At 41.2% G+C, this 26566-nt stretch overlaps 4 protein-coding genes across 5 annotated transcripts in view; 2 read left to right on the top strand and 2 right to left on the bottom strand.

Annotated features, from left to right (window-relative positions):
* The window catches only part of LOC123991078 (M-protein, striated muscle-like), a 40114-nt gene extending 39818 nt beyond the window's left edge, over positions 1-296 (bottom strand). The window contains exon 1 of one of the 2 annotated variants that reach the window (XM_046292254.1): positions 46-296. The gene's annotated coding sequence lies outside the window, so the exon portion shown is untranslated. The remainder of the gene's footprint in view (positions 1-45) is intronic. The other variant, XM_046292255.1, reaches the window with a different exon arrangement.
* A 4857-nt stretch (positions 297-5153) lies between these two features.
* Positions 5154-10496, top strand: LOC123991075 (myosin regulatory light polypeptide 9-like). Its single transcript, XM_046292252.1, has 4 exons — positions 5154-5302; positions 7634-7847; positions 8323-8484; positions 9972-10496. The coding sequence occupies exons 2-4, from the start codon at positions 7664-7666 to the stop codon at positions 10142-10144; spliced, it is 519 nt and encodes a 172-aa protein (XP_046148208.1). The 5' UTR covers positions 5154-5302; positions 7634-7663; the 3' UTR covers positions 10145-10496.
* A 2016-nt stretch (positions 10497-12512) lies between these two features.
* Positions 12513-18763, top strand: LOC123991076 (FAST kinase domain-containing protein 3, mitochondrial-like). Its single transcript, XM_046292253.1, has 5 exons — positions 12513-12563; positions 13476-13560; positions 16008-16182; positions 16311-16380; positions 17781-18763. Exons 2-5 carry the CDS (start codon positions 13528-13530, stop codon positions 17803-17805), a joined length of 303 nt encoding a protein of 100 aa, XP_046148209.1. The 5' UTR covers positions 12513-12563; positions 13476-13527; the 3' UTR covers positions 17806-18763.
* Positions 18531-21515, bottom strand: LOC123991074 (charged multivesicular body protein 5). Its single transcript, XM_046292251.1, has 8 exons — positions 21346-21515; positions 20681-20785; positions 20433-20479; positions 20173-20266; positions 19995-20066; positions 19679-19787; positions 19231-19346; positions 18531-18989 (listed from the first exon to the last, which is right to left on the bottom strand). The coding sequence occupies exons 1-8, from the start codon at positions 21412-21414 to the stop codon at positions 18939-18941; spliced, it is 663 nt and encodes a 220-aa protein (XP_046148207.1). The 5' UTR covers positions 21415-21515; the 3' UTR covers positions 18531-18938.
* Positions 21516-26566: the final 5051 nt, after the last annotated feature.

The raw sequence follows: 26566 nt of genomic DNA, 5'->3' as shown, positions 1-26566 counted from the left end.
GATGATGCAGAAATCGTATCAGATACTCGTATCGAGATAACTTACCTAGGCCCAAAAACCACCAACTGCTGCAAGCAAAGGACAAAGTGATCCAACTCCAGGTGTAAGTCAACGAAGCTTGATATCCAGGCAACGCCGCAGGTAGGTGCGGTAGCAGAGGACAGGGCAGCCGTCTACACAACAAAAATAATATTGGCACTCTATGGAATAGCCAAACCGCAGTTACGTCCTTTTATGGCGTGGAGACCCTATAAATATAGACGAGTGCGGAGCGGATTGAAGCTATCGCAACTCCAGGAAGAGAGCGGCAGACCCAACTTTAGTTCCAGCGACGTTTCAATATGTTGGTCATTGACGAGTGCGACTATTTGCAACGCCAAAAAATGACTCTACCGACCTGTTGGCCTATATTTTAGACAAGGCCTACTGTACAAACAATGTGTAGCCTTTCATCATCAGTCAGTGTTACTGTATTTTTGACACCACTTATTGGAAAGAGTATAGCCTAACTCATCATCAGTGTCCCAATAATGGAATAATTTATACATTTGGTATTTAAACATGGGTATTTCCTCTTACAGAAGACCTTAGATGTATTAATGACTATCAGGGTTTTTGTCATTGTATCATATTCACATTTAGAAAGGTAACTTTAGGCCTCACACCTCAACATCTGGTTGCCTGGCAGCCCTATATACTACTCTGATCAATCTCATTGGGCTGACATCATAACTTGGACTTTATCTTAAAAAGGAATACATGGTGTAATTTCCATCTCATATTGTGCCAATGTTCGATATCCTACACTTCACTAGCGGTTATCTTGGCTGCTCACAATAACTAAGAGAGCTTCAGATGTGTCTGTGACTAACTATAGCCATGCTATTGTTGCCTGTGTCACATATAACAAATGCCAGTTAGCATTGTATGTGCTTGCATGAAAGAGAGAGAGCACATCCCCATGTTTTATCGTGTGGGTGGAGCCCTACTCCTTGCCTTTTAACCCTGCATGTGAAACTGACAAATGTGACATCCTCTGAGTAGTGATTGAATACTAAGGCTCCTGCTTTGATCTGACTTTATTTTTTGAACACACACAAGAATGGTGTATAGGAAAACAAGACAGGTATACAATTCTTATCTAAACATAAAAGAGCAGACAGGAACAACAAGACCCTGAGTTCTACAAATAATACAAAACACGACATACAGAAGGATGTCACCCCCACACTTATCCCCCCCCCCCCAACTGCTCAAAGGTAGATTAAAATATTACAATTGAGAGTGCGTTAATAAGTACAAATTCACAGCGCCGACTCATCCAAGTAGGAGATTTAATCAAATGTTGATAATTTATTGTTCAGAATATATCTAAGGCTCCTGCTTTGTTATGGCTCCTGCTTTGTTATGAGGCGATGAATGATCTTACAGATTACACGAAACACTATAAAACCACTAGTCTGTGATTCTTTCTTTGCTTGAACAACTTTCCAAGACCGGTCATCCACTTTTAGCCTTTGCCTTATTCCTTGCATCACTATACACATGTCTTCGTAGTGCTATTTCCAGAATACAGATCATGAATGCATTTTTTGGTATCTTCAGTAGTTCCTACTGATAGAGAGAGCATTGACCAATCAGACACCTATGGAGGTACATTTACCATAGAACGTCATATTGAATCACATATCTCTATGGTACATACAACATAACAAAAGACCAGCTGTCTTTGTGTGACTGAACATCAAAGGAAATTGTGTTGCTTTTCAATAGGGTTTCAACTAAAACTACAATAATTTGCTCTAATCTAAAGATAACCCCCAATTACCTGACAGCATGGCAATCATAACTCATATGGAGGATATTTTCCTCAAAACATTCTTCACTCTTCCATTTAAAGCTCAAGTGCCTTCCCAACCAAGAATGTGATACAATTGTGGGCTAACGACTTCATCCTATCACAACCTGCAGTAAATCATTGGGATGATACTACTATGTTCTGTGTCCCAACTTGATTTAACTAGGCAAGTCAGTTAAGAACAAATTCATATTTACAATGAAGGCCTACTCCAGCCAAACTCCGATGACACTGGGCCAATTGTGCACCGCCCTATGGGACTCCCAATCACAAACAGATGTGATACAGCGTGGATTTAAACCAGGTACTATAGTGACACCTCTTGAACTGAGATGCAGTGCTTTAGACTGCTGCACCACTCGGGAGCCCAAATGGCACCCTATTTCCTATATAGTGCACTACTATTGACCAGTGGGTAGGAGTGGGTGTGTTAGAACATGGAAAGTCAGAATGATTTCATGTGAAACTCCGACTGGTAGTTGATTGATTGTAATGATGAATGGAAACTTTGTTTTAGTCCCCTCTATGAGACTAGTACCCTCAAGTGGTTGAATATGGGCAGTGCAATATTAGGTCATGTTTCCAGGCAAGATTCTTTGATTTTGGTCAGACAGGAAGAACACACAAAATCCACTAATCAATGACTTTCAATGACTTTTTCTATTAATGAACTGAATCACATGTATTCGTATTGGTTTAATGGTCTAGAGATTTACTATTATTTTATACATGTTAATGTTATTGTTTGTCTTCATGGATCCCAGAAATACTTGAAAAAATGTATTGTTGTTACTTGTTTAGACATAGCCTAGAGCTTGTTTTCTTTTGCGAATGTGAAACCATGTTAAGCTCTCCTCACCATCCCAGTTTGGTGCAGCGACCCTCTGTCTCCTTTCAGTTAACATGAACACATTATGGTCTCAAGATGTGTTCGCCATTGCTCATTCCTGTCATTGTAGTGGTTCCCATCTGCTGAACTTGCTGATGAAGAAAGTGTTATACTGTTCAACAGACTAAGAACCATTCCAGCTTTCTTGGGAACAGGATGAATGCATTGCTTTTTCATTTGAAAGATGGTTATTGGATCATAGTAGTAAACTACCAGTAGCTCATACCATGAACAACCAAACTTATAAGTAGTTAAATAGCACTATTATGGATAATTCTGGTCATCTCTGTATACCCGTCGCAAGAACCACTAGTTGATGCTTATTTATAAAACCCTCTTAGGCCTCACTCCCTGCTATCTGAGATATCTACTGCAGCCCTCATACACACATACAACACCCGTTCTGCCAGTCACATTCTGTTAAAGGTCCCCAAAGCACACACATCCCTGGGTCGCTCCTCTTTTCAGTTCACTACAGCTAGCGACTGGAACGAGCTGCAACAAACACTCAAACTGGACTGTTTTATCTCAATCTCTTCATTCAAAGACTCAATCATGGACACTCTTACTGACAGGTGTAGCTGCTTTGCGTGATGTATTGTTGTCTCTATCTTCTTGCCCTTTGTGCTGTTGTCTGTGCCCAATAATGTTTGTACCATGTTTTATGCTGCTACCATGTTGTGTTGCTACCATGTTGTTGTCATGTGTACTGCCTTGCAATGTTGTTATCTTAGGTCTCTCTTTATGTAGTGTTGTGTTGTCTCATCGTGATGTGTGTTTTGTCCTATATTTATATAAACTCAGCAACAACAAAATAATGTCCCATTTTCAGGACCCTGTCTTTCAAAGATAATTTGTAAAACTCCAAATAACTTCACAGATCTTCACTGTAGGGTTTAAACACTGTTTCCCATGCTTGTTCAATGAACCATAAACAATGAATGAACATGCACCTGTGGAACGGTCGTTAAGACACTAACAGCTTACAGACAGTAGGCAATTAAGGTCACAGTTATGAAAACTTAGGACACAAAAGAGGCCTGTTATTGACTCTGAAAAACACCAAAAGAAAGATGCCCAGGGTCCCTGCTCATCTGCGTGAACATGCCTTAGGCATGCTGCAAGGAGGCATGAGGACTGCAGATGTGGCCAAGGAAATAAATTGCAATGTCCGTACTGTGAGACGCCTAAGACAGCGTTACACCGAGGCCTGTACTCTGGAGCGGGATTGATTTGTAGTGGAGGGTCCATTATGGTGGGGCGGTGTGTCACAGCGTCATCGGACTGAGCTTGTTGTCATTGCAGGCAATCTCAACGCTGTCCATTACAGGGAAGACATCCTCCTTCCTCATGTGGTACCCTTCCTGCAGGCTCATCCTGACTGGTGGCATTGTCTCCAGTATGACTATGCCACAAGCCATACTGCTTGTTCTGTGCGTGATTTCCTGCAAGACAGGAATGTCAGTGTTCTGCCATTGCCAGCGAAGAGCACGGATCTAAATCCCATTGAGCACGTCTGGGACCTGTTGGATCGGAGGGTGGTGTCTAGGGCCATTCCCCCCAGAAATGTCCGGGAACTTGCAGGTGCCTTGGTGGAAGAGTGGCGTAAAAGCTCACAGCAAGAACGGGCAAATCTGGTGCAGTCCAAGAGGAGATGCACTGCAGTACATAATGCAGCTGGTGGCCACACCAGATACTGACTGTTACTTTTGACACCCCCTTTGTTCAGGGACACATTATTCCATTTCTGTTAGTCACATGTCTGTGGAACTTCTTTTGTCTCAGTTGTTGAATCTTGTTATGTTCATACACATATTTACACATGTTAAGTTTGCTCAAAATAAACACAGTTGACAGTGAGAGGACGTTTCTTTTTTTGCTGAGTTTATATGTATATATTTATTAATCACAGTCCCTGCAGGAGGCCTTTTGGTAGGCCATCATTGTAAATAAGAATTTGTTCTTAACTGACTTGCCAGGTGAAATAAAGGTACAAATAAATAAGTTCGAATAATTATGTTTGCTGTTCCTTTGGCCTATGACAAGGGGGTGGGGCTCAACTAGTGTAGAAGTGTCGAAAATGGCTTAACTATAATCATTATATTTTTGTATATGTTTTGTGAAATCCGAGTTTTAATATAATTAAAATCGTGTCACCAAAGCAACGTTATCTTACTCATGATTAGGCACAGGAAGATGCATTTATTTCCTCCGTATTTGGGCATTTGTCAAGAATGTCTTTTGAGAAAACACCATTACCTCGTGGGTGTTTACCAAAGTAAAAATGAAATTATTTACGAGCATTTACATAAACTATGTATAGTCAAAGCTAAAAAAAACAAACATTAAAGACATATCTAAATATGTATTTTATTGTACGGTGCAAAGTATAATTGAATACAAATACAAATGATTTAGACATTGTAAAGTCCTCCCCATTTCCCGAAGTTGGTTTGGCCTGCATTTCCTATGCGAAACCATTATTAGGAAGTTAGGGCGGTGGTTGAGAGAGAGTGCAGCACGGGCTAACTGACTAGCCATTTTTTCGGAATTAGGTAAGTCTTATATATGCTTATTTGAACGTAAGAAGTATTATTTCACTTGTTAATTCCATGCTACTTTTGAACTGTCAGTTATATAGCTTAAAATGTCGAAGCTACACGTGTGTTACTATCAATGTATGTGTTTTCTGGCTGATTTAGCTAGCGGGGTTAGCAAACTGGTAATCGGCTGGTTAGCTGCCAAAATTACAGTATTTCCTGCATGGGGAGAAATTGACATTTCGTTTTAACTAGCACATTTATCGTTTTAAATGACATATAACAGACCGTACGGTAGCTGGGTAAGTATTATTATAACGACGCAAATGTGTACCAAAACCAAGTAACTGGCGTAGCGGACGTCCTGGGATTCGTAATGTTATCTCAACAATGTCGCTAACGTCACCAGTGTGTTGCGACCCGCATGAACAGTGGAATCGATGTTTGCCTTCAAAATAAAAGTTCCCCATTGAAACTGATGCAAACTGATAAAAATTGTGAAATCATGACACAATTGGACTTGATCATACTACCTACCCAAGGTTGGCATGTTATAAGTTCAACAAGCTACTTTTAGTTTGACCCCATAAAATAAAATCTGAAATCGTGCTGTGGGTGTATTTTAATTCAGAGTTGCATTGATGTCATACTTCTATGCACTGTACAGTCTGTGCACCTATGAAATGGGTTATCAGCCTACTCGGTGACACTCAAGAAACACAACTGTAGAGTTTACGCAACATGTTAGTGTCTTTGCTCTTATAGCTGGACATTGACTGTGGAATGCACATTGGTTGACTGAGCTTAATTTAGCTGATTTCAGTCCCACAATAAGAGTTAAGATGCAAATACTTGTGGAAATTCTACATAGTTCTGTGAGTGTCTGCGTAGGGTGATAATCAATTTCATGGGTGCACATAGGTTAGGGTGTACATTGCAATATTAATGTTCCATACACAGGCTGACTGTGGTACCTCAGGATTTCGGCAATGAGTCAGATTAACTTCTGGATTCCATTTTTGTTGGTCCAGTATGAAGGAAGTTGGCATTGGCTCACGAAACTACCTCTAACTAGTGTTAGAGGTCCATAGGTATCTGCTAGCATGACTTCCAGTGGCTGTTTCAGAGTCCGGCAATAAGAGCTAAGATGCTAATATTTGTGGAAACTCTACAAAGTTGTGTTCTGTGACACTGGGTAGGCTGATACCCCATTTCATTGGATAACAATTCATAGGTTAGTCTGTAGAGTGCTTATAAGTATGCCCCCCAATGAAATTCTGTATTCAAATGCAGTGGGACTAGATCATGATTTCATTTGTCAAATTCTAACTATTTCTATAACGCTAAACAAAGTTTGAACATTATCTAGTCCTATTGTGGCATGTTCACAGTTGTAGCTGTTTGCATCAGTTTCAATGGGTGTCTTTTATTTTGAAGGCTAACTGCAGATTCCAGTATTGTTGTTCATGCTAATGTTGTTCAGGACACAAGTCCCAACGTCAGCTGTCTATCTGTAGCTTATTGCTCATAGTCATTCCAAATTTGTGTAAATTGATATTTGTGCTTAATGTTCATTTCTACGATACTACTATCTACATTACTTTAGGTTACACAAGTATTAACAGCTGGCAGCAGTTTTTGGCCCCATTCATGACATAGCCCTAGCTTGGTTAAGTTATTTCTCAAAATATCATATAGAATGTTAATGATGCCTAGACTATCACTAGATTTCTCACCTACCCTCAATAGAAAAGGATATGTGGTCTTGAAAAGAACTTCAGCCTGAATTCAGTCCCCCTATCATTGTTCAACCTCAAATTAGGTCACTGAATCGGTTTTATCCAGCCGTGTTGCCATAATAATGAATCAAGGGCATGGACCACTGGCTCCCTCTTGCTAGGAAGGGAAGCATATTTGAGGCAGGGGCCTTCTAACTCTTCGAATAAGACAGTGTTGAACTTGCCTGAAGGGAATTCTCACATCTGTAGTTTTTCCTATCCTGTGCAAAGGGAACAGCTAGAAACAAACTTCACAGCAGTAGAACATTTCCATTTATAGCACAGTGAGGACACATCTCCGGGGAATAATTTGCCAGAGTCCGACTTAGATTAGCCCATAGCCACAAAGCTGGGCATGACTAGTCAAATCTTATTTTGGGTAATGACACGAGCCAGGTTCCCTGTTTGTTTTTGTAGACCCTTATGTATCCTCAAATGTTTATGTCCCTAGAATTGAACTTCATTGACATCATAACACTATTTCTAAGTCTGATTGAAAGGGCAAGTAACTTTTTAGGATTTTACAAATCTGGTGCTATGGTATTATTCAGGAATATTCTCTTTTCAGCCTCGCAGGTAAACCCACTAAACAGCCAAAATGTCGAGCAAAAGGGCCAAGGGAAAGACCACCAAGAAGCGTCCCCAGCGCGCTACCAGCAATGTGTTCGCCATGTTCGACCAGTCTCAGATCCAGGAGTTCAAAGAGGCTTTCAACATGATTGACCAGAACCGTGACGGGTTTGTCGACAAGGAGGACCTGCATGACATGCTTGCCTCACTAGGTGAGTCTCTGAAGCCCCCCTTAGCTGAGCTGAAATCTGTCCATGGTTTTCTCTTGAACATTGAGTGAATTAATGTGAAACTGAGGCACTGGATGATTTCTGATATCTCTTGTGTGCTTGTGTTGGACTCGCTTTTAAATGATTGCATATCTCTTTTGTTCAATGCTTAGCGTTACACTTTGTAGTGTTTGTGGACCCAGTCAGTCTTGCTGAAATGGTGTAGGTTTGTTATGTAAGGTGATGCAGTATATTTACCCCCAGGCTAAGGTTGGGTTTCTCCCACCTGGTATGTTGGTTTTTAGGAGAGGCATTCCATTGAAACCGTCGCGCATTCACAAAGAACATGCATTTTCCAACATTCCCTACTACCCTGTTACCATTGTTTTATATGATTGAAACAATTTATGCTAATAATATTGTAAAACTAACAGCGTTGAATGCAATCTGTTCTAATGTGGCACTGTTTGTTCTTTAGGGAAGAACCCGTCTGATGATTACCTGGAGGCTATGATGACTGAAGCGCCCGGGCCCATCAACTTCACCATGTTCCTCACCATGTTCGGAGAGAAGCTCAACGGCACAGATCCTGAGGACGTCATCAGAAACGCTTTTGCCTGCTTCGACGAAGAAGGCACAGGTAAGCCTATAACAAAACATTGGGTTTTTCTTCAAGGAATTATTCCAAGTGGAAAGGAATATTGTCAGTGTCGGCCTGTATTGATTCATACTGTTGTAGAGACTGATAATGGATGCTGTAGTTGTGTAGAACTTAAGTTTTATTAGTCCTATGCATGGTCTAACGAAATGCTAAGTTGCAAGTTCCTTCTCGACAATGCAACAATGACAAGTAAATGGCAGAATAAAATAAGTTACACAGGAAGGTGCCATTTATAGTCCAATATTTCCACGTGTAGCGGGGGGCAAGTGTGTAAATTGAGCAGTATAATTGGTCTGGTGGCAGCAGTTGTGGTGTTTGTAGCATAAGTGCGTGCTAAGGTGCAGAGAATCAGAGCAGGTGCTAAGTCCGGTTCAAGTGCTCAGTCAAATGGCTTGTGGATAGAAGCTCGCTGAGCCTGTTGGTATCAGACGTCATTCTTAGATGCCATCTGCCTGACCGGTAAGGGTGAGAATGTGTTTGTGGGGTTCTTTATGAAGATACAATTCCTGACGAGTCTGTCTTAGCTGCATAGACTGGATTTTTGGTCTGTCCTGGTAACATTGGGTCCGGTGGGTAAACCATGACTCCCAGGGGTTTATTCCCAAAATGATTAAACCAGAGGTGTATACTATGAAGCAAGCTCGATCTACTCAGGCTTTTATAAAGCTAGCCAGCTTCAGTTAGCTACACATTCCAGGTCAGGCTTCAGCCATACTACAATGGATGAGCAATATCCATTGTAGTATGGCTGAAGCCTGACCTGTAATTCTTGTATTTCTAGTAGGCTTGTAATTAATTGCGGGTGCATGTTGCACATGGCTAGTCGAACACAACTTTTCGTTGAGACAATGTTGAAAATTCAATCAATGGGCCACTCTGTCATTTTAATTTGTGGTGTTAAATGGGCTTGTAGAATTGCTTGTGTTTAAAAAAAACAACTTAATGCTGTCTTTGGCGTGCTTTTTCCCCACTCCTTTCGCTCCTATCTGTGGAACACGTTGTGGTATCTGATTTCATTGGTCCCCAACTCATGGCTAAGAATTTATTCAGGATAAAGGGGGTTAGCCCTGAGTTAGCCTGCCCCAGAATTTGTCATAGAAATGTACTCGGCTAAAAGGTGAGGGCTCTGGTCCATATGGGAAATTCATGCTTACAAATACACATTGGGCATCTTTGTTTTATTCCTTTAGTATCCCTACCCTGAAACTTAATTTCAAAATATCACCCTTGAGTGGGCTGTGGATTGTAAATACAGAAATATGCTTCTGTCAACTTTGATAAAATGTCTTGGTTAATGTTATTGTTTCATATTTGGTTGGCCAGATGCTTGGCATTCAAAAATAAAAAATGCTGATGGGTTGGTTGAGTCAACAAATGAATAACTCATGCATCACCACCGATGGCAGTAACCATGACATGGGCATTTTTGCATACCTGTCTTACTGCATCACCCTGTCTGTCCTCAGGTGTCATCCAAGAGGAATACCTCAGAGAGCTGCTGACCACAATGGGTGACCGCTTCACAGACGAGGATGTGGATGAGCTCTTCAGGGAGGCACCCATTGACAAAAAGAGCAACTTCAACTATGTGGAGTTCACACGCATCCTAAAACACGGAGCCAAGGACAAGGATGATTAAGGCCACAGCCATGCCAGTCGTATTATGGTTTCTCTCTGACCCCTCTACTCTATTACCCCCAGCTAGACCATCTTGCTGCATGTCTCCGCTCTAATAAATCCATGTTTAGCAAGGTGAAACCATGGCTTTGACTGTATCTGAGGTCCCATTTCAATGCTGCCAGATTTGCACATCTGTATTGAGAATTGTAGCGGGTGATGGTGAATTTGCAAAACAATGTACTTGTCTGTGACGTGAAATGGAAAATGCAACTCTGGAAGCAAGCTCCTATGCTACTCAAATGGTCTGGTCTAGCTGTATTTTTACATTTTATAATAAATATAAGCTTTAAATAAATGACTATCAACTTGTATATTGCTCTGTTCTTTACCCTAGTTAAATTATGAATTAACTGTTGAAATAATATGCTATGTTTAAGCAGATGGTTCCCTTCCTCCTGTGCTGGTATGTTATTTCCCAACAAGGAATTTTCTCAGTCATTTCCCTTTCCACCTAGCATGTGTGGACGTGTCGAAGAGGGTTACAGTGACGGGGTTAGTTTGAAATTCCTAGATAATACTAAAATCGGTTAACTCTATATACAGTCATCTTAAAGATGGCAACAACACATTTAAGAGGAATATCTAGGAAAAAGGATGGGCCAAAGATCTGAATTAAACTGCCCGTGTAAATGCAGCCTGGATGTTGTCTAGATACATTAGTTTAGTATCAGATCCTCGTCATTAATTCCTAAAGATGCACATAGCAGCAGTCAATCATCTGGCACTGTTAGAGCAAAAAAGACCAAACCATACTGTAACATTTGTTGCTTTACTAACAATCATTACCGCTTGCACAACTGTTTCGTAAATTATTTTGTTGCTATACTTAGTGAACTTTACGTTCTTTACTTTCTCTAACACTTAATCTAACTTCAGTGAGTCTATTTTGGTAACTCTGGCACTGTAGTGCCCCCTAGTGGCTTAGTGAATGTTAACCCAGCCCATTGGTTAAATTAAAAGGGCCAATCACTACTGAGCACATTCATTACAGAACCACGCTGGACCAGTGACTAGATCTTACACGTGTTTTGCGGTATCCCCTGTTAAATTATGGGCTGCACTGTAAAAGCTGACATTTGTATGAATTTTCTAACAGTATGGCTAGGTCATGGTATGTTTAGTCACATGTTGCTTGTGGTTTGATAACCACAAGCAAGCAAAGGTTAATTAACATCAAAATGAATGGGGCATTCCATGAACCTGTTATGGAAAACACTTCAATCCAATGTAAATATTTCAAAGCACCGTAGTCTTTTACTGTAGTGATTCTGGTAACTAAACTAAGAGTTGCACACTATTTCCCAGTAATTTATTGGGCAAAAGAACAATGTTTTGGCCTCACTGTGCCTTCAGGGTGTTCTGGTAACTAACAGTGCTTTGAAGGTTCATCTTTTCTCATGCTCATGCAGGTTGGAACCACCTGGTGAGTCCTGGAACAGAACCATGGCTTTAAAGGTGATCCAGAGGCTTCAGCTACTCGGGCAGACAAGGGCACACCTCAGTCCTCCAGGTGGGCTGGGTCGCATCTCCAGACTTCTGTGTGCTCCGGTAGGGGAGCCTCTGTGTGGCGTACCTATGGACCTCAGCGGATCGCTGTATCCAGAGACTGTTGTCAGACTCAGTCAGCCAGCTTGTATGAGTTAGTCCACCATTGCCAAGGACTCTTTCTACGCCACTGGGTCAGTCGGCCAGCTGCACTGACCCACTGTCGCAGAAGAGAAAGCCTTCCTGGACTACCTCGGCAGTGGCTCTTCCTCCAGACAGGTCCTGCACTCCTCTGCACTGTGGCGATCACGTCTGACACTATGGCAGCGGCAGCCTTGCACCGCGTGGCTGACCCAGAAGGACCCTTCAGTGTGCTGTGCTGCCAGCTAGAGTAGGCATCTGAAGGAGACTGGGCTAGTTTCTGCCCTGCTGGCCTGCACACACCTCTACGTGGACCCCTGGAGCACGCTGGTGGTGCGGCTGGTATCAGGGTGCCAGGAGCGGCTGGATGGGAGCCAGATGAGCGTGGGACAGCTGTGCACCTTTGGCCATGCACTGTTGGCCCTGGAGGGCCCGGGCTGTGGGATGCTGGAGCAGGTACAGAGGCAGGAGCCAGGCCAGTGGAGCCTAGCAGAGCTCACTGCTGTATATGGACTGCTGCAGGCAGGAGTTGGGGAGGGCAGCTACCAGGACCTCCTAAACGCTATGCACACTCCTTGGTGGAGGTCATGGAGAGACACGTGCTCAAGATGGCTTTTACTTCCCACCCAGAGACAGTTACCAAGGTGATGCAGTACTCCTCAACCTGCTGCACTCCTACATCCTGGTAGAGAGGTTCCCTGTCAACTTTGTGTCCAAGGTCTTCAACCTCTACTTCTTCCAGAAATTACAAGGTACTCTCATTGATAAGCCCACAGGGCAATTCCACTGTAACGGAATTATGCTGAGACTCACTTTAAAATGTATACCAAACAAAAACCATTGATTTCAAAGTTTAACAATACTACTTTACACACAATGACTACTTTGAACAATTTACACATTAAATAAAATTAAATATTTAAAGTTTGATAACATAATTACGGTTATACATAATTTTATTCTGTTACCAAACTTTGTATCTGCACAGTTCTTCCTGTAAATGTGTTTGTGTAAAATTGTCTGGAAATTGATAAAAGCTAGTCATTGTGCATAGTTATATGGTTTGTTAAACATTGAAATAAATGTTTTTGTTTGGTATGTTTTTTAGTTTTTTACCCTTTTTCTCCCAATTTCAATTACAATCTTGTCTCGTTGCTGCAACTCCTCATTGGGCTGGGGGAGAGGCAAAAGTCGAGTCATGCATGCTCCAAAACATGACCCGGCAAACCACGCTCCTTAACACCCGCTTTACCCGGGAGCCAGCTGTGCCAATGTGTCGGAGGAAACACAGACGACCAAAGTCAGCCTTCAGGCGCACGGCCCGCCACAAGGAGTCGCTAGAGCATGATGAGCCAAGTAAAGCCCCCAGCCAAACCCTCCCCTAACCCGGGTGACGCTGGGCCAATTCTGCGCCGACCTATGGTACTCCCGGTCACGGCCGGTTGTCACACAGCCTGGGATTCAACCCGGATCTGTAGTGATGCCTCAAGCACTGCGATGCAGTGCCTTAGACCGCTGAGCCATTTGGGAGGCTTGTTTGGTACATTTTAAACAGAAAAATGTCCATTACCATGGAGTTGCCCCACACTTACTTTACTCTTCTTCATAATTGCAATTGTTGCAGTATCTTTGGTTTAACAATTGTAAATGAATTTGTGTTCCAGAGCAAGGCATGGGGTTGACCGGATTGTACTGGCCGAACTGACCCAACTCTACATGACTGTGAAGCTTGAATGCCCTTTCTATGAGGTAACGAGTTACTACAAATCAATATTAATTACAGTTGAAGTCGGAAGTTTACATAAACATAGGTTGGAGTCATTAAAACACATTTTTCAACCACTCCACAAATTTCTTGTAAACAATCTATAGTTTTGGCAAGTCGGTTAGGACATCTACTTTGTGTATGACACAAGGAATTGTTCCAACAATTGTTTACAGACAAATTATTTCACTTATATCATAATTTGTATCATTTGTACCCATTGTATCATAATTCCAGCAGGTCAGAAGTTTACATACACTAAGTTGACTGCCTTTAAACAGCTTGGAAAATTCCAGAACATTATAATGGCTTTAGAAGCTTCTGATAGGCTAATTGACATCATTTGAGTCAATTGGAGGTGTACCTGTGGATGTATTTCAAGGCCTGCCTTCAAACTCTGGTACCGAGAGACTGAAAAACAGCTTCTATCTCAAGGCCATCAGACTGTTAAACAGCCACCACTAACATTGAGTGGCTGCTGCCAACACACTGACTCAACTCCAGCCACTTTAATAATGGGAATTGATGGGAAATTATGTCAAATATATCACTAGCCACTTTAAACAATGCTACCTAATATAATGTTTACATACCCTACATTATTCATTTCATATGTATATGTATATACTGTACTCTATATCATCTACTGCATCTTTATGTAATACATGTATCACTAGCCACTTTAACTATGCCAGTTTGTTTACATACTCATCTCATATGTATATACTGCACTCAATACCATCTACTGTATCTTGCCTATGCCGCTCTGTACCATCACTCACTCATATATCTTTATGTACATATTCTTTATCCCCTTACACTTGTGTCTATAAGGTAGTAGTTTTGGAATTGTTAGCTAGATTACTTGTTGGTTATTACTGCATTGTCGGAACTAGAAGCACAAGCATTTCGCTACACTCGCATTAACATCTGCTAACCATGTGTATGTGACAAATAAAATTTGATTTGATTTGATTTTAAACTCAGTGCCTCTTTGCTTGACATCATGGGAAAATCAAAAGAAATCAGCCAAGACCTCAGAAAAAAATTGTAGACCACCACAAGTCTGGTTCATCCTTGGGAGCAATTTCCAAATGCCTGAATGAACCACCTTCATCTGTACAAACAATAGTATGTAAGTATAAACACCATGGGAACACGCAGCTGTCATACCCCTCAGGAAGGAGATGCAGTCTGTCTCCTAGAGATGATTGTACTTTGTTGCGAAATGTGCAAATCAATCCTAGAACAACAGCAAAGGACCTTGTGAAGATGCTGGAGGAAATAGGTACAAAAGTATCGATATCCACAGTAAAACAAGTCCTATATCGACATAACCTGAAAGGTCACTCAGCAAGGAAGAAGCCACTGCTCCAAAGCCACCATTAAAAAGACAGACTACGGTTTGCACCTGCACATGGGGACAAAGATCGTACTTCTTTGGAGAAATGTCCTCTGGTCTGATGAAACAAAAATAGAACTGTTTGGCCATAATGACCATTGTTATGTTTGGAGGAAAAAGGGGGAGGCTTGCAAGTCGAAGAACACCATCCCAACCATGAAGCACGGGGGTGGCAACATCATGTTGTGTGGGTGCTTTGCTGCAGGAAGGACTGGTGCACTTCACCAAATAGTTAACATCATGAGGGAGGGAAATGATGTGGATATATTGAAGCAACATCTCAAGACATCAGTCAGGAAGTTAAAGCTTGGTCGCAAATGGGTCTTCCAAATGGACAATGACCCCAAGCATACTTCCAAAGTTGTGGCAAAATGGCATAAGGACAACAAAGTCAAGGTATTGAAGTGGCCATCACAAAGTCCTGACCTCAATCCTATAGAAAATGTGTTGGCAGAACTGAAAAAGCATGTGCAAGCAAGGAGGCTTACAAACCTGACTCAGTTACACCAGCTCTGCCAGGAGGAATGGGCCAAAATTCACCCAACTTATTGTGGGAAGCTTGTGGAAGGCTACCCGAAACGTTTGACCCAAGTTAAACAATTTAAAGGCAATGCCACCAAATACTAATTGAGTGTATGTAAACTTCTGACCCACTGGGAATTACATTTACATTTAAGTCATTTAGCAGACGCTCTTATCCAGAGCGACTTACAAATTGGGAATGTGATGAAAGAAATAAAAGCTGAAAGAAATCATTCTCTCTCCTATTATTCTGACATTTCACATTAAAGTGGTGATCCTAACTGGGAATGGGGAATGTTTACTAGGGTTAAATGTCAGGGGAATGTTTACTAGGGTTAAATGTCAGGAATTGTGAAAAACTGAGTTTAAATGTATTTGGCTAAGGTGTATGTAAACCGCCGACTTCAACTGCTTCAATGATAGCATTGCCACTTCTGCTCAACTGCAGTGTTGCAATCTTAGCACACTATCCTCTGATTCACCATTAACACCCAGTATTAACCCCAGGGCCCAAGGCTCCTTCCTATGTACCGTGTCAAGTTTGTCCTCACTCCTGGTCGGTCTCTGGAGATGCCGGTTGACGGACACCTCTACAACTATGTGAAAACTGGACTAGTGGATCTACTAGGGGCCCGTGCTTACTTCACTTCCAGAGTTCTCACTCCATACTGCTACACACTCGGTAATGCAGACGGCACATTTTAAGATATAACACATGTAACCTTTAATTCAATGCTTCAGACAATGTTATGGTTATACCTATACTGAAAATAAAGGTGCGAAGACAAATCAGGCCCCTGTTTGTTTCAGATTTGGAAATAAAGCTGGATGAGGATGGATATGTATTGCCTGCCAGTGACATCGACGATATCTTCAAGAGGTAAAAACAATGTATTTTTCCACATTTTGTTACATTACAGCCTTATTCTAAAATGTATTCGTTTTTTTCCTTTATCAATCTACACTCAATATCCCATAATGACAAAGCAGTACATTGTTGAAGCACCTTTGGCAGCCTCAAGTCTTCTTGGGTATGATGCTACAAGCTTGGCAGACCTATATTTGGGGAGTTTCTCCCATTCTTCACTGCAGATCCTCTCAAGCTCTGTCAGGTTGGATGGGGAGAGTCGCTGCACAGCTATTTTCAGGTCTCTCCAGAGATGTTCAATCGGGTTAAAGTCTGGGCTCTGGCTGGGCCACTCAAGGACATTCAGAGACTTGTCCTGAATCCACTCCTGTGTTGTCTTGGCTGTGTGCTTAGGGTCATTATCCTGTTGGAAGGTAAACCTTCACCCTAGTCTGAGGTTCTGGAGCAGGTTTTCATCAAGGATATCTCTGTACTTTGCTTCGTTCATCTTTGCCTCGATCCTGACTAGTCTCCCAGTCCATGCCACTGAAAAACATCCCCACTGCACGATGCTGCCACAACCATGCTTCACCATAGGGTTTCATCAGATCAAAGAATCTTGTTTCTGATGGTCTGAGAGTCTTTAGGTACCTTTTGGATAACTCCAAGTGGGCTGTCATGTGCCTTTTACTGAGGAGTGGCTTCCATCTGGCCACTCTACCATAAAAGCCTGATTGGTGGTGCTACAGGGATGTTTGTCCTTCTGGAAGGTTCTTCCATCTCCACAGAGGAACTCTGGAGCTCTGTCAGAGTGACCATTCGGTTCTTGGTCACCTCCCTGACCAAGGCTCTTCTCCCCCGATTGTTCAGTTTGGCCGGGCGGCCAGCTCTAGGAAGAGTCTCGGTGGTTCCAAACTTCTTCCATTTAAGAATGATTGATGCAACGGTGGTTTTGGGGACCTTCCAATGCTGCAGAAATGTTTTGGTTCCATTCCCTAGATCTGTGCCTCGATACAATCCTGTCTCGGAGCTCTAGGACAATTCCTTCGACCTCATGGCTTGGTTATTGCCGCAGATGGACTCCAATTGAGTTGTAGAAACATCTCAAGGATGATCAATGGAAAGAGGATGCACCTGAGCTCAATTTCAAGTCTCATAGCAAAGGGTCTGAATACTTATGTGAATAAGGTATGTTTTTTTATATTTGCAAAAAAATCTGAATGTGTTTTTACTTTGTCATTATAGGGTACTGTGTGCAGATTGATGAGAAAAAATGATTTCATCCATTTTTAGAATAAGGCTGTAACGTAACAAAATGTGGAAATGTCAAGGGGCCTGAATACTTTCCGAATGCACTGTAGGTGATACAATTGTTCTACTATAGCTATTTTATTCAGGCGTATGCGCTCTGTTACTTTGTTGTGTACTTGCAGGATAGCCACAATAGGTTTACTGTGAACACAAGACAGCTGCTGGGAAAAGAGGCCATGAGGCTTCTGGGATATGAAGTTGTTCAGGTCGGAAATGCATGCCGCAACCCTCAATACCCCATGATTTGATCTTTTTGAGTGTTCTGTCTGCTGTAAATTCTGATTTCAGCCCCTTTGCTCGTGTTCTGCCTGTCTCTAGGCATCTACTCTTTCAAAAAAAGAGCATTTATTTGGATCTACTCTTTGCTCTCAGTGCTCCATCTGTAACTAATAGAAGTCTGTGTTTGTAGATTTCTTACTATGAATTTGAGAAGCTTCGGAACTAGACCGAGGTTGTTGAACATCTTCCCCCTCAGCTATAGTCTCAAATAAGGCCTTTGTTGCTGTCATACAACTATAACACTGTACACTATACAGTTTGGGCACTGTTTTTGTCATCTCAAAGTGCCACATTGTCCAACATTTCTACCTGAAGAGAAAGCATAAAGAAATAATGTATTTATATCTTTTGAGTAATTGTAATTCTACACACTACTAGTGTTCTATTGTAGGGTGATATTACTTATTTAGTCTTCTCTACTTTAATCCACCATGATGGACCACCACAATTTGAAATATATAATACATGTATATTTATTGGTAGTTGGCAATACAGCGCTGCAGTAGAAAGTTAGAACATCTAAATACCAAGAATCACCTTGGAGGGGGAAAAAAGTACATACAAAGAACAATAATTTTGAACATAGCCAAGCATCACTATCGATTTTTTATTTATATTTTTGACATTATCAGTTATTCAATCAAGGTAACCTAATTAAGGCAAGTTGTTTTTCTCTGTCCACCACCATGTAATGCATGTCAGTCGGATATACACTGAGTATACAAAGCAGCCTCTTTCCATGACAGACTGACCAGGTGAATCCAGGTGAAAGCTATGATCCCTTATTGATCTGTGTAGATGAAGGGGAGGAGACAGGTTGAATAATTATTTATTTTGGGGGGGGATTGGGTATGTGGAGGGGGCACGCAATTCAATATTAGGAAGGTGTTCCTAATATTTGGTATATTCAGTGTATGTTGTAAAAAGGCTATACATTAAAAAAAAAAGAAAAGAAAAAGAGTTGGGAGTGTTGCCATTGGTTTCTGCCTGCTGTCCATCCATTATGTAGCAGGGATCTGTGGCAGGCCAAATTCATCCACCAGAACTCCATCCTGTAAAACAGACAATAAATGACAATTTTGTAGGAAACTCCAGTTATATCTAAATGGGTGCAGAATGCGTCTTCATCCAATGTAATGTCCTAAAAACTAAAATGAACCCTTCGAACAATGCATCCGTCTTCTGTATTGACGAAACAGTGTCAGTTGTGATTGATTTTTAACATAATGCCCCAGTGAATTATTCAAGACTAAACTGGGTAAACATGAATACAGTGGTCAGAGAGAGATGTACCCGGTTTGGTGCCCTGTCACTGGGTATTCCCTCTGGGATGGAGGGGGCATTGCTGGCCTCATCCAGGTAGGAGCTGTCATCATCAAGCAGGAGCTCATCTCCCAGGGCATCCAGCTCTGGGATCACACGCACACAGCCATTGATGCGCAGTTAATACATGCAGTCTATTGACATAAGGACTGCATTGATTGCTGTTGTATCACTGTGCTGAAGTAAACAGCACTTTACCTTGGCCAAGTCGCAGTTGTAAATGAGAACTTGTTCTCAACTAGCCTACCTGGTTAAATAAAAGGTGAAATAAAAATAAAAAACAAAACTCTGTAGTGCGGTGGGAAATTATGAAATATTGACCTACAGCAATGTTCTAATATAGACCTATCCTGTACTGGAGCAACACCAACCGTGTACTGTCTCCCTTGTGGCTGTGTCATACTCTTACAGCACTGACCTGCTTCCAGGTCATCATCATCGATCTCTGGCGTCCCGTAGCTTCTGCTCATCGCCTCCTGCACCTCGTTGGCGTCCTCCATCATGTCCTCCAGCTGGTCTTGGAGATCCTGCATCAGGAAAACATGGAACTCTTAACGCAAACATCTCTCAATCACAATAGGCCATTCACGTTACCCGGATGAATTATGACCCAGATCAGATGGCTGAAATATGTTGAGTCTTTCAAGACAAGAGTCTGTAGTAAAACTACTGCACTTCTACGTTAGACCACCAAATGGTGTTGTAGTGCATCAGGACTCGAAAAAGACAAATACCTCAATCTGATCGATCTTCACGTTCTTGTATGCCGCCTTCATCTCTTTGGCTCCAATTTTCATGGCATCAACCTATAATGCAAAATCAGAGATTTTTAACCCAGAGAACAGCCTGGCATGACAACTACAGTAAATTGTGACTAAGTGCTACAGTCAGTACATTACTGTGGCCCCTTACTGTTGTTTTTGTGTCTTTGAGAGTTTGGATTGTGTAGTTAGCCTGTTCCATGTTGAAGGACTGCTGTGTGAGGTTGTCTCTCTGGCCCTCGTACCTGAAAAACAAGATTGAGATGATCAATACAGCTGTTTTTATGCGCTCATATCATGACGGTTTACTGCTACTTGATGTGGTTCATTAGGTTTAGGTTAATGTAATATGTGTCCAGACTGATTTGAGGTTATTGGTGCGTTGACAGGCTCCCTTCATAAGTTACTCACATTCTTTTCTGCTTCAGTACCCTCATCGCCTTCTGCTTGACCATGTTCTGATGAAAACATTAAACAGGAAACAATTCACGTGACATCAGACCTAGCTAGATACTGCTGAGAACAAGTGGGGCCATACTTGTGTATTGTTTTGTTCAAGAACAGCATTAGCCTCCACGTGTAATAGAATGACTGAGGTAAACATATGTCTACTATCACAGCTCATCATCTGCTTCACTCAGGGTAGGGTTAAATCTTACTTTTGAAGGGCCATCTCTCATCTTCTTCATCTGATCCTTGTACTTGACCAGTTCAACATCTAGTCTGGCAATCTTCTTGTCAATAGATTCCGCTCGCGAGTCAACCTTATTAAGAGAGAAAGAACGGGCACAAGTTAACCATGTAGACTGTTTTCATATTTCAATGATCTTGTAAGAGTCAAAAATCTTTATGTTGGTAACAGAAAAAGTTATTTGAATACATATTGGTAATTATAATGATTTTTAAATATTTTTTTAATCAATGTTATATTTTCCTTCAATCAATTTTTATAGTCAATAGCACTTGCTTAACACCTGATTTGGTCAAACATAAAACTGGTTGGAGCAACACTTTTTTTTTTTACCGTACATTGGAAACCAGCATCACCCTACTGAACTCCCGATTGACGATTGGTCATCTAGCTAATTAGCTAGCTAAGTCACTTGGACACTGTTAAAACGCGAATCAAACTAACTTTCACGATAACATTAAGTAGCTAAAGAGTATTTTATGAGCTATAGGTCTCCAATGGGCTGTCACAACTTTCTCCCATTGTTGCTAGAACAATCAGCTGTCATTCAGTTAGTTAGCTAGCTAGCCAGCAAGCAAACTTATTTTGTTTCTCATTGACACTACTCTGTAAGTTATTTCCATATATACTTACATTCCCTATGCAGTCTGTGAGATTTGGTGGTGGTCCCTTCGGTTTTCCTCGGCCAAAAATACGGTTCATTTTGAAATAAATATCCAATAACTCAAAACAACAAAGAATCTACCTGAACGTCAGGGAAAATAAAGCAAACCCGGAAGCAACATGGAGCTGACGTCACATACTTCTTCTTCGATTCGGTTTCACAGCGGTTGGCATCCAATAAATGTTGCATTTCTGCCACCTACGAAACTGGTGTATAAACGCCCTTATACTGCAGCATACGACAATTTATGCACTACTCTAACACTGGAAACCTAAACCTGCCTCTCTCGAACCGGACATTTCTGATTCCCAGCCCCATGGGCACCCCTACAATAAACTGGACACATGAGATTTTTGACAACGCTTTTTTTCTGATAAAAACGAGTTTATTGCACGCCCACTTTTCGCCTGGGAACACGGTATTATAACCCACAGCTTTATCGATGGCTGGCGCAAAGCCATCAAACATTTTATGGTCATGGTTAAACATGTTTTTTTCAGAAAAAAAGTGTAAACCTGAACAAAATACATGTCCCTATTCTCCCAAATACATTTTTAAATTCAAACCGAGTTTTTTTTTTAACGATTTGTTGTTTCTAAATGGCTGCTGGATAATTTGATATGCACCGAAATCTGTTTGTTCGTAGGCATCAAATTGAGCGAATTGCTGCGCAGGTTCACTGAGTTGCAAACCAAATGGACAGGTCCAGTTCCTTGATCTGTAGATCTGACGCAGTTGCTACCTCAGATTATGAACCTAACAAGTGTCATGAATGAGTTATGTAGTACCCGCAGAAGGCCACAGGGCGGAGCAAGAGCGCGTATAAACCTTAAAACAGTTTACCTTAAAACCCCTAACCCTAGGTATAACCTATTTTCGCCCTAACCCTGAATTGTGACACAATGCACTATAAATCAAATTTTATTTGTCACATACACATGGTTAGCTGATGTTAATGCGAGTGTAGCGAAATGCAACAGTTTTGCTTCTGTCCCTCTCCTCGCCCCAACCTGGGCTTGAACCAGGGATCCTCTGCACACAGACAACAGTCACCGTCAAAGCATCGTTACCCATCTCGCCACTTCCATTTGCAGTGCCAATTTGTCTTCCCTTTTCTACTGATCTGCGTGCCAGTTCTGATTTTCATATGCACATTTTCGTGGAGCAGTTTATTTATTTTATAATAAAGTATTCGTATCTCAAAATCATTTATGTAATTAATACAAATGTTATCTAAATTCAGATATCTAAGTACGTAACTTTGTTGCCATCTATGTGAAAATAGCCTACATAAATCCAACAAACAAAAACATTGCAGCCTGCAGGTAGAAAATGTCCTGATTAAAAATAAATCACATTGGCTACACATGGCCTGTCTGCAAGGAACTTGAAACATTGTATCAATTTGGTCCAGCCTGAAGCATGTGCTAACAAACTTGCAACATTTTATAAAATTGAGCTCCGGGCCTCATGGGTGGCAGTGGTTAAGGGCACTGTACTGCAGCGTCAGCTGCGCCACCAGAGACTCTGGGTTTTGCGCCCAGGTTCTGTCGTAACCGGCCACGACCGGGAGGTCCGTGGGGCGACGCACAATTGGCCTAGTGTCATCCGGGTTAGGGAGGGTTTGACCGTCTCATCGGGCACCAGCGACTCCTGTGGCTGGCCGGGCGCAGTGCGTGCTAACTAAGGTTGCCAGGTGCATGGTGTTTCCTCTGACACATTGGTGCGGTTGGCTTCCGGGTTGGATGGCACTTGTGTTAAGAAGCAGTGCGGCTTGGTTGGGTTGTGTATCGGAGGACGCATGACTTTCAACCTTCGTCTCTCCCGAGCCTGTATGGGAGTTGTAGCAATGAGACAAGATAGTAGCTACTAAATACAATTGGATACCATGAAATTGGGGAGAAAAAGGGGTAAAATTCACACAAAAAACAAAATTGTGCTCCGGACAGACACAAATGTAGGCTATTTGCGCATGGGATAAAAAGTAATCTTTTTTCTTCCCCTTTCATGCACAGTGGTTATCAAAAGGGAGAGAGCTGGAAAGATTTTTTAAAAATGCTACATTGAGGAACTATTGTCATTCTCAATGGATGTAAAAACAGATTTAGTTTACTTTTTGTTTGAGGTGAAGAAAAAAATACCTTGAGAAGTTCCACAGCCCATTAGTGGTAGTGAGTTAAGTCAATCAGAAATACTATCAGATCCACAAATGGGCACATTTATAAGCCTACACATAGTACCAGTCAAAAGTTTAGACACACCTACTAATCTCCATATTACAGTTTTTCTCAATTGCTAAAACACAATTTCTGAAACCTTGCTTCCATTTCCTGAAAACATTAAACACAAAACCTCATCTTCAAGCACTATTTACATAACCTCTGAATCCTCTTGTGTAACGGCATTCTTCTATCTCCCCCTCTGATGAAGAGGTAGAACAAGGATCGGACCAAAATGCAGCATGATGATGATTCATGATATAATTTTAATGAAGGAAAAACCAATACAAGCGGAAACTACAAAATAATGAAACGTGAAAAACCGAAACAGCCCTATCTGGTACAAAGACAGGAACAATCACCCACAAAACACTCACAGAATATGGCTGCCTAAATATGGCTCCCAACCAGAGACAACGATAATCACCTGACTCTGATTGAGAACCACCTCAGGCAGCCATAGACTAATTAGACACCCCACAAAACACCCAAGACAAAACACACACCACAATAACCCATGTCACACCCTGGCCTGACCAAATAAAGAAAGAAAACACAAAATACTAAGACCAAGGCGTGACATCTTGCAAAATGAAACATTCGCTTCAAAACAGTTTTTACCTGTGTTCAAAATCAAACACTGCTCTCAAATCATAAACAAAGTGATCAAAATGATATACACTCTCAAGCAGTCAGTAAACAATACACTGAAAAATAGAAAACACATTGTTCAAAACATACAATTCTCCGGGAGAAGTCCATTTTTAATCTAAAAAATATTCATATTTTTCCGTCATTGTCTTCTGATGAACGAAAACATGTTCTATCATAGTAGCTCAAAATTGATCAGATATTACTACTCTGCTTTGCTCTTTTCAATTTTGTTTTTTGTTCTTCCTCCTCCTTGTACCCCTATTTGTACAGTACTGTACCCTGCATCTCACAAACTTGTCCTTTGTCTCTGTGATACTGTAATTCTTGTTGTTTGTTGATATAAACCTGCAACCAGTCAAAATCTATTGAGCAGTCAGTACTGTTAATAAATGGAAAGCAAAATGTTCAGGGCCATACAATTCATCCATTTTACAGTATACAGCCTACAATGCACTGTACTACAGTATACAGCCTACAATGCACTGTACTACAGTATCCATTCTCAGACTTTCTCCTTTCCACCTTCAACAACCTGTTTGCTCTCTGAACTGGCTTATATTGGTTGTGTCGCATCATTTGAAACAGGTTAAATCAATTTTGAGTGGTTGTGTTCAATCAATGACATATGTTCTCTATTTGTATTTGATTGTTGCCACTTGTGTTTACCAGTATGGATGACATGTGCATTAGAGTGCAGAATGTGTTTTGAGAATGAGAATGTGTTTAGAGTTTTGCAGAAAAATCGAAGTGAGATCTGCAAATGGTGTTTTATCATGTGAAATGGTTTAAGGTATTGACAACATTTACATTACATTTAAGTCATTTAGCAGACGCTCTTATCCAGAGCGACTTACAAATTGACAACAGACTGCATAATTAGCTAAATGAGTGCAGGCAACTGAGAACTTTGTTCAGCCAATGGGTTTTTTGTGTTTTAGCAGTTGAGAAAAACTGTAAATGCCCACGATTTTGGAATGAGATGTTCGATGAGCAGTTGTCCACATACTTTTAAGAGAGTAACGTTTGCTTTCCAACAGGTGACGCTCCAGTAACACACATTATGTGCTCCAGAACTATTATAGCACCCTATTCACATAATACGTTTTGGCTCAAAGTGTAAATGAAACAAGTTATCCATACCTGAACTACATAATAGCCAGAAATAACCATACTGGATGTTGAAACCATGCGAATGACTGATTGGCCTCTGTGTGCAGAAAGCTTTGTATCATCTACCTGATTGTGATCAACCACTTGAAAGTTGTTAGCCTACATAAAATGGATCATATCTAGATCCATTGTACACCCAGGTTTGACATGTCATTGTGCTCATGTCTACATTGTTGGAGTCTCTTCGACACAAATAGGGTTCTGTACACTAATGCATTATGATAAATCCAATACTATTTAAATGTCAGTTCTCTGGAGTCTTGATAAATCTATCCTTTATTCAAAACTAGTGGGAATATAGATAGCCTTTTCCTATATGTAAAAAAATATATATATATGAATGTAGCTATTTTGAGCCATTTAGAAAGCCTCTTGAACATTATGGCAAAATGTAGATTTCCTCCTAAATAGACATATACAAAAGTAGGGGAATAGGGCTTGAAATTGCAGATTTTTTATATGGTTACAATCAAATTATTAAAAACTAACTAAGATTTCAACTTTCTTTTAACTGTAAAATAAATATGATCATATTTAGTGACGAATTTCATATAACTGACGACAGGGCATTTTCTGCCACTCTGTCCTCTGAGCGACGCAGAGATACCATTCTGCAGACTTGTTACAACTTCAGCTTTACACACAGTGATTTTGTCCCTCTGTGGCCAAGAGAAAGTGTTCGTGTTCAATTCTACGAACTTATTTAGTATTTTTTTCATGCTGAGAGCTCTAGATCCGTCTGGTAATATCACAGCAAGTTGAAGACACGATTGATGGATTTGCTAGACTGTTCCTTTTAATGTGCCATCTCCCAGGCCAGGCTCCATCGCTCAGAGGCAGAGGAAATCCATTATTTGTGTGGATTTACCAAGAAATGTGACACATCACTTCATATGCAAATGTCGGGTTTGAAACCTGACACTTCAAGTCAGGTCCATTGACAGTGGTAGTGGAAAGCAGACAGATGGGGCTTTCTGGCACTATACAGTACTGGACCCTGTGATGTTCACAGAGCGCTTTGTGAACCAAAATGCCAGTCGGCACCGGTCCAGAACTGCTCAAAGTCCCATTAATAGGGGACTTAACACCAAAGAGTTAGAAGGTTAATTAAATGTCTACATGCAAATAGCCCTTGATATCTATTATA

The sequence above is a fragment of the Oncorhynchus gorbuscha genome, linkage group LG12 (genome assembly GCF_021184085.1).
Source record: "Oncorhynchus gorbuscha isolate QuinsamMale2020 ecotype Even-year linkage group LG12, OgorEven_v1.0, whole genome shotgun sequence".
Classification (NCBI taxonomy): Eukaryota; Metazoa; Chordata; class Actinopteri; order Salmoniformes; family Salmonidae; genus Oncorhynchus; species Oncorhynchus gorbuscha.
This window is presented reverse-complemented; position numbering and strand designations above follow the sequence as displayed.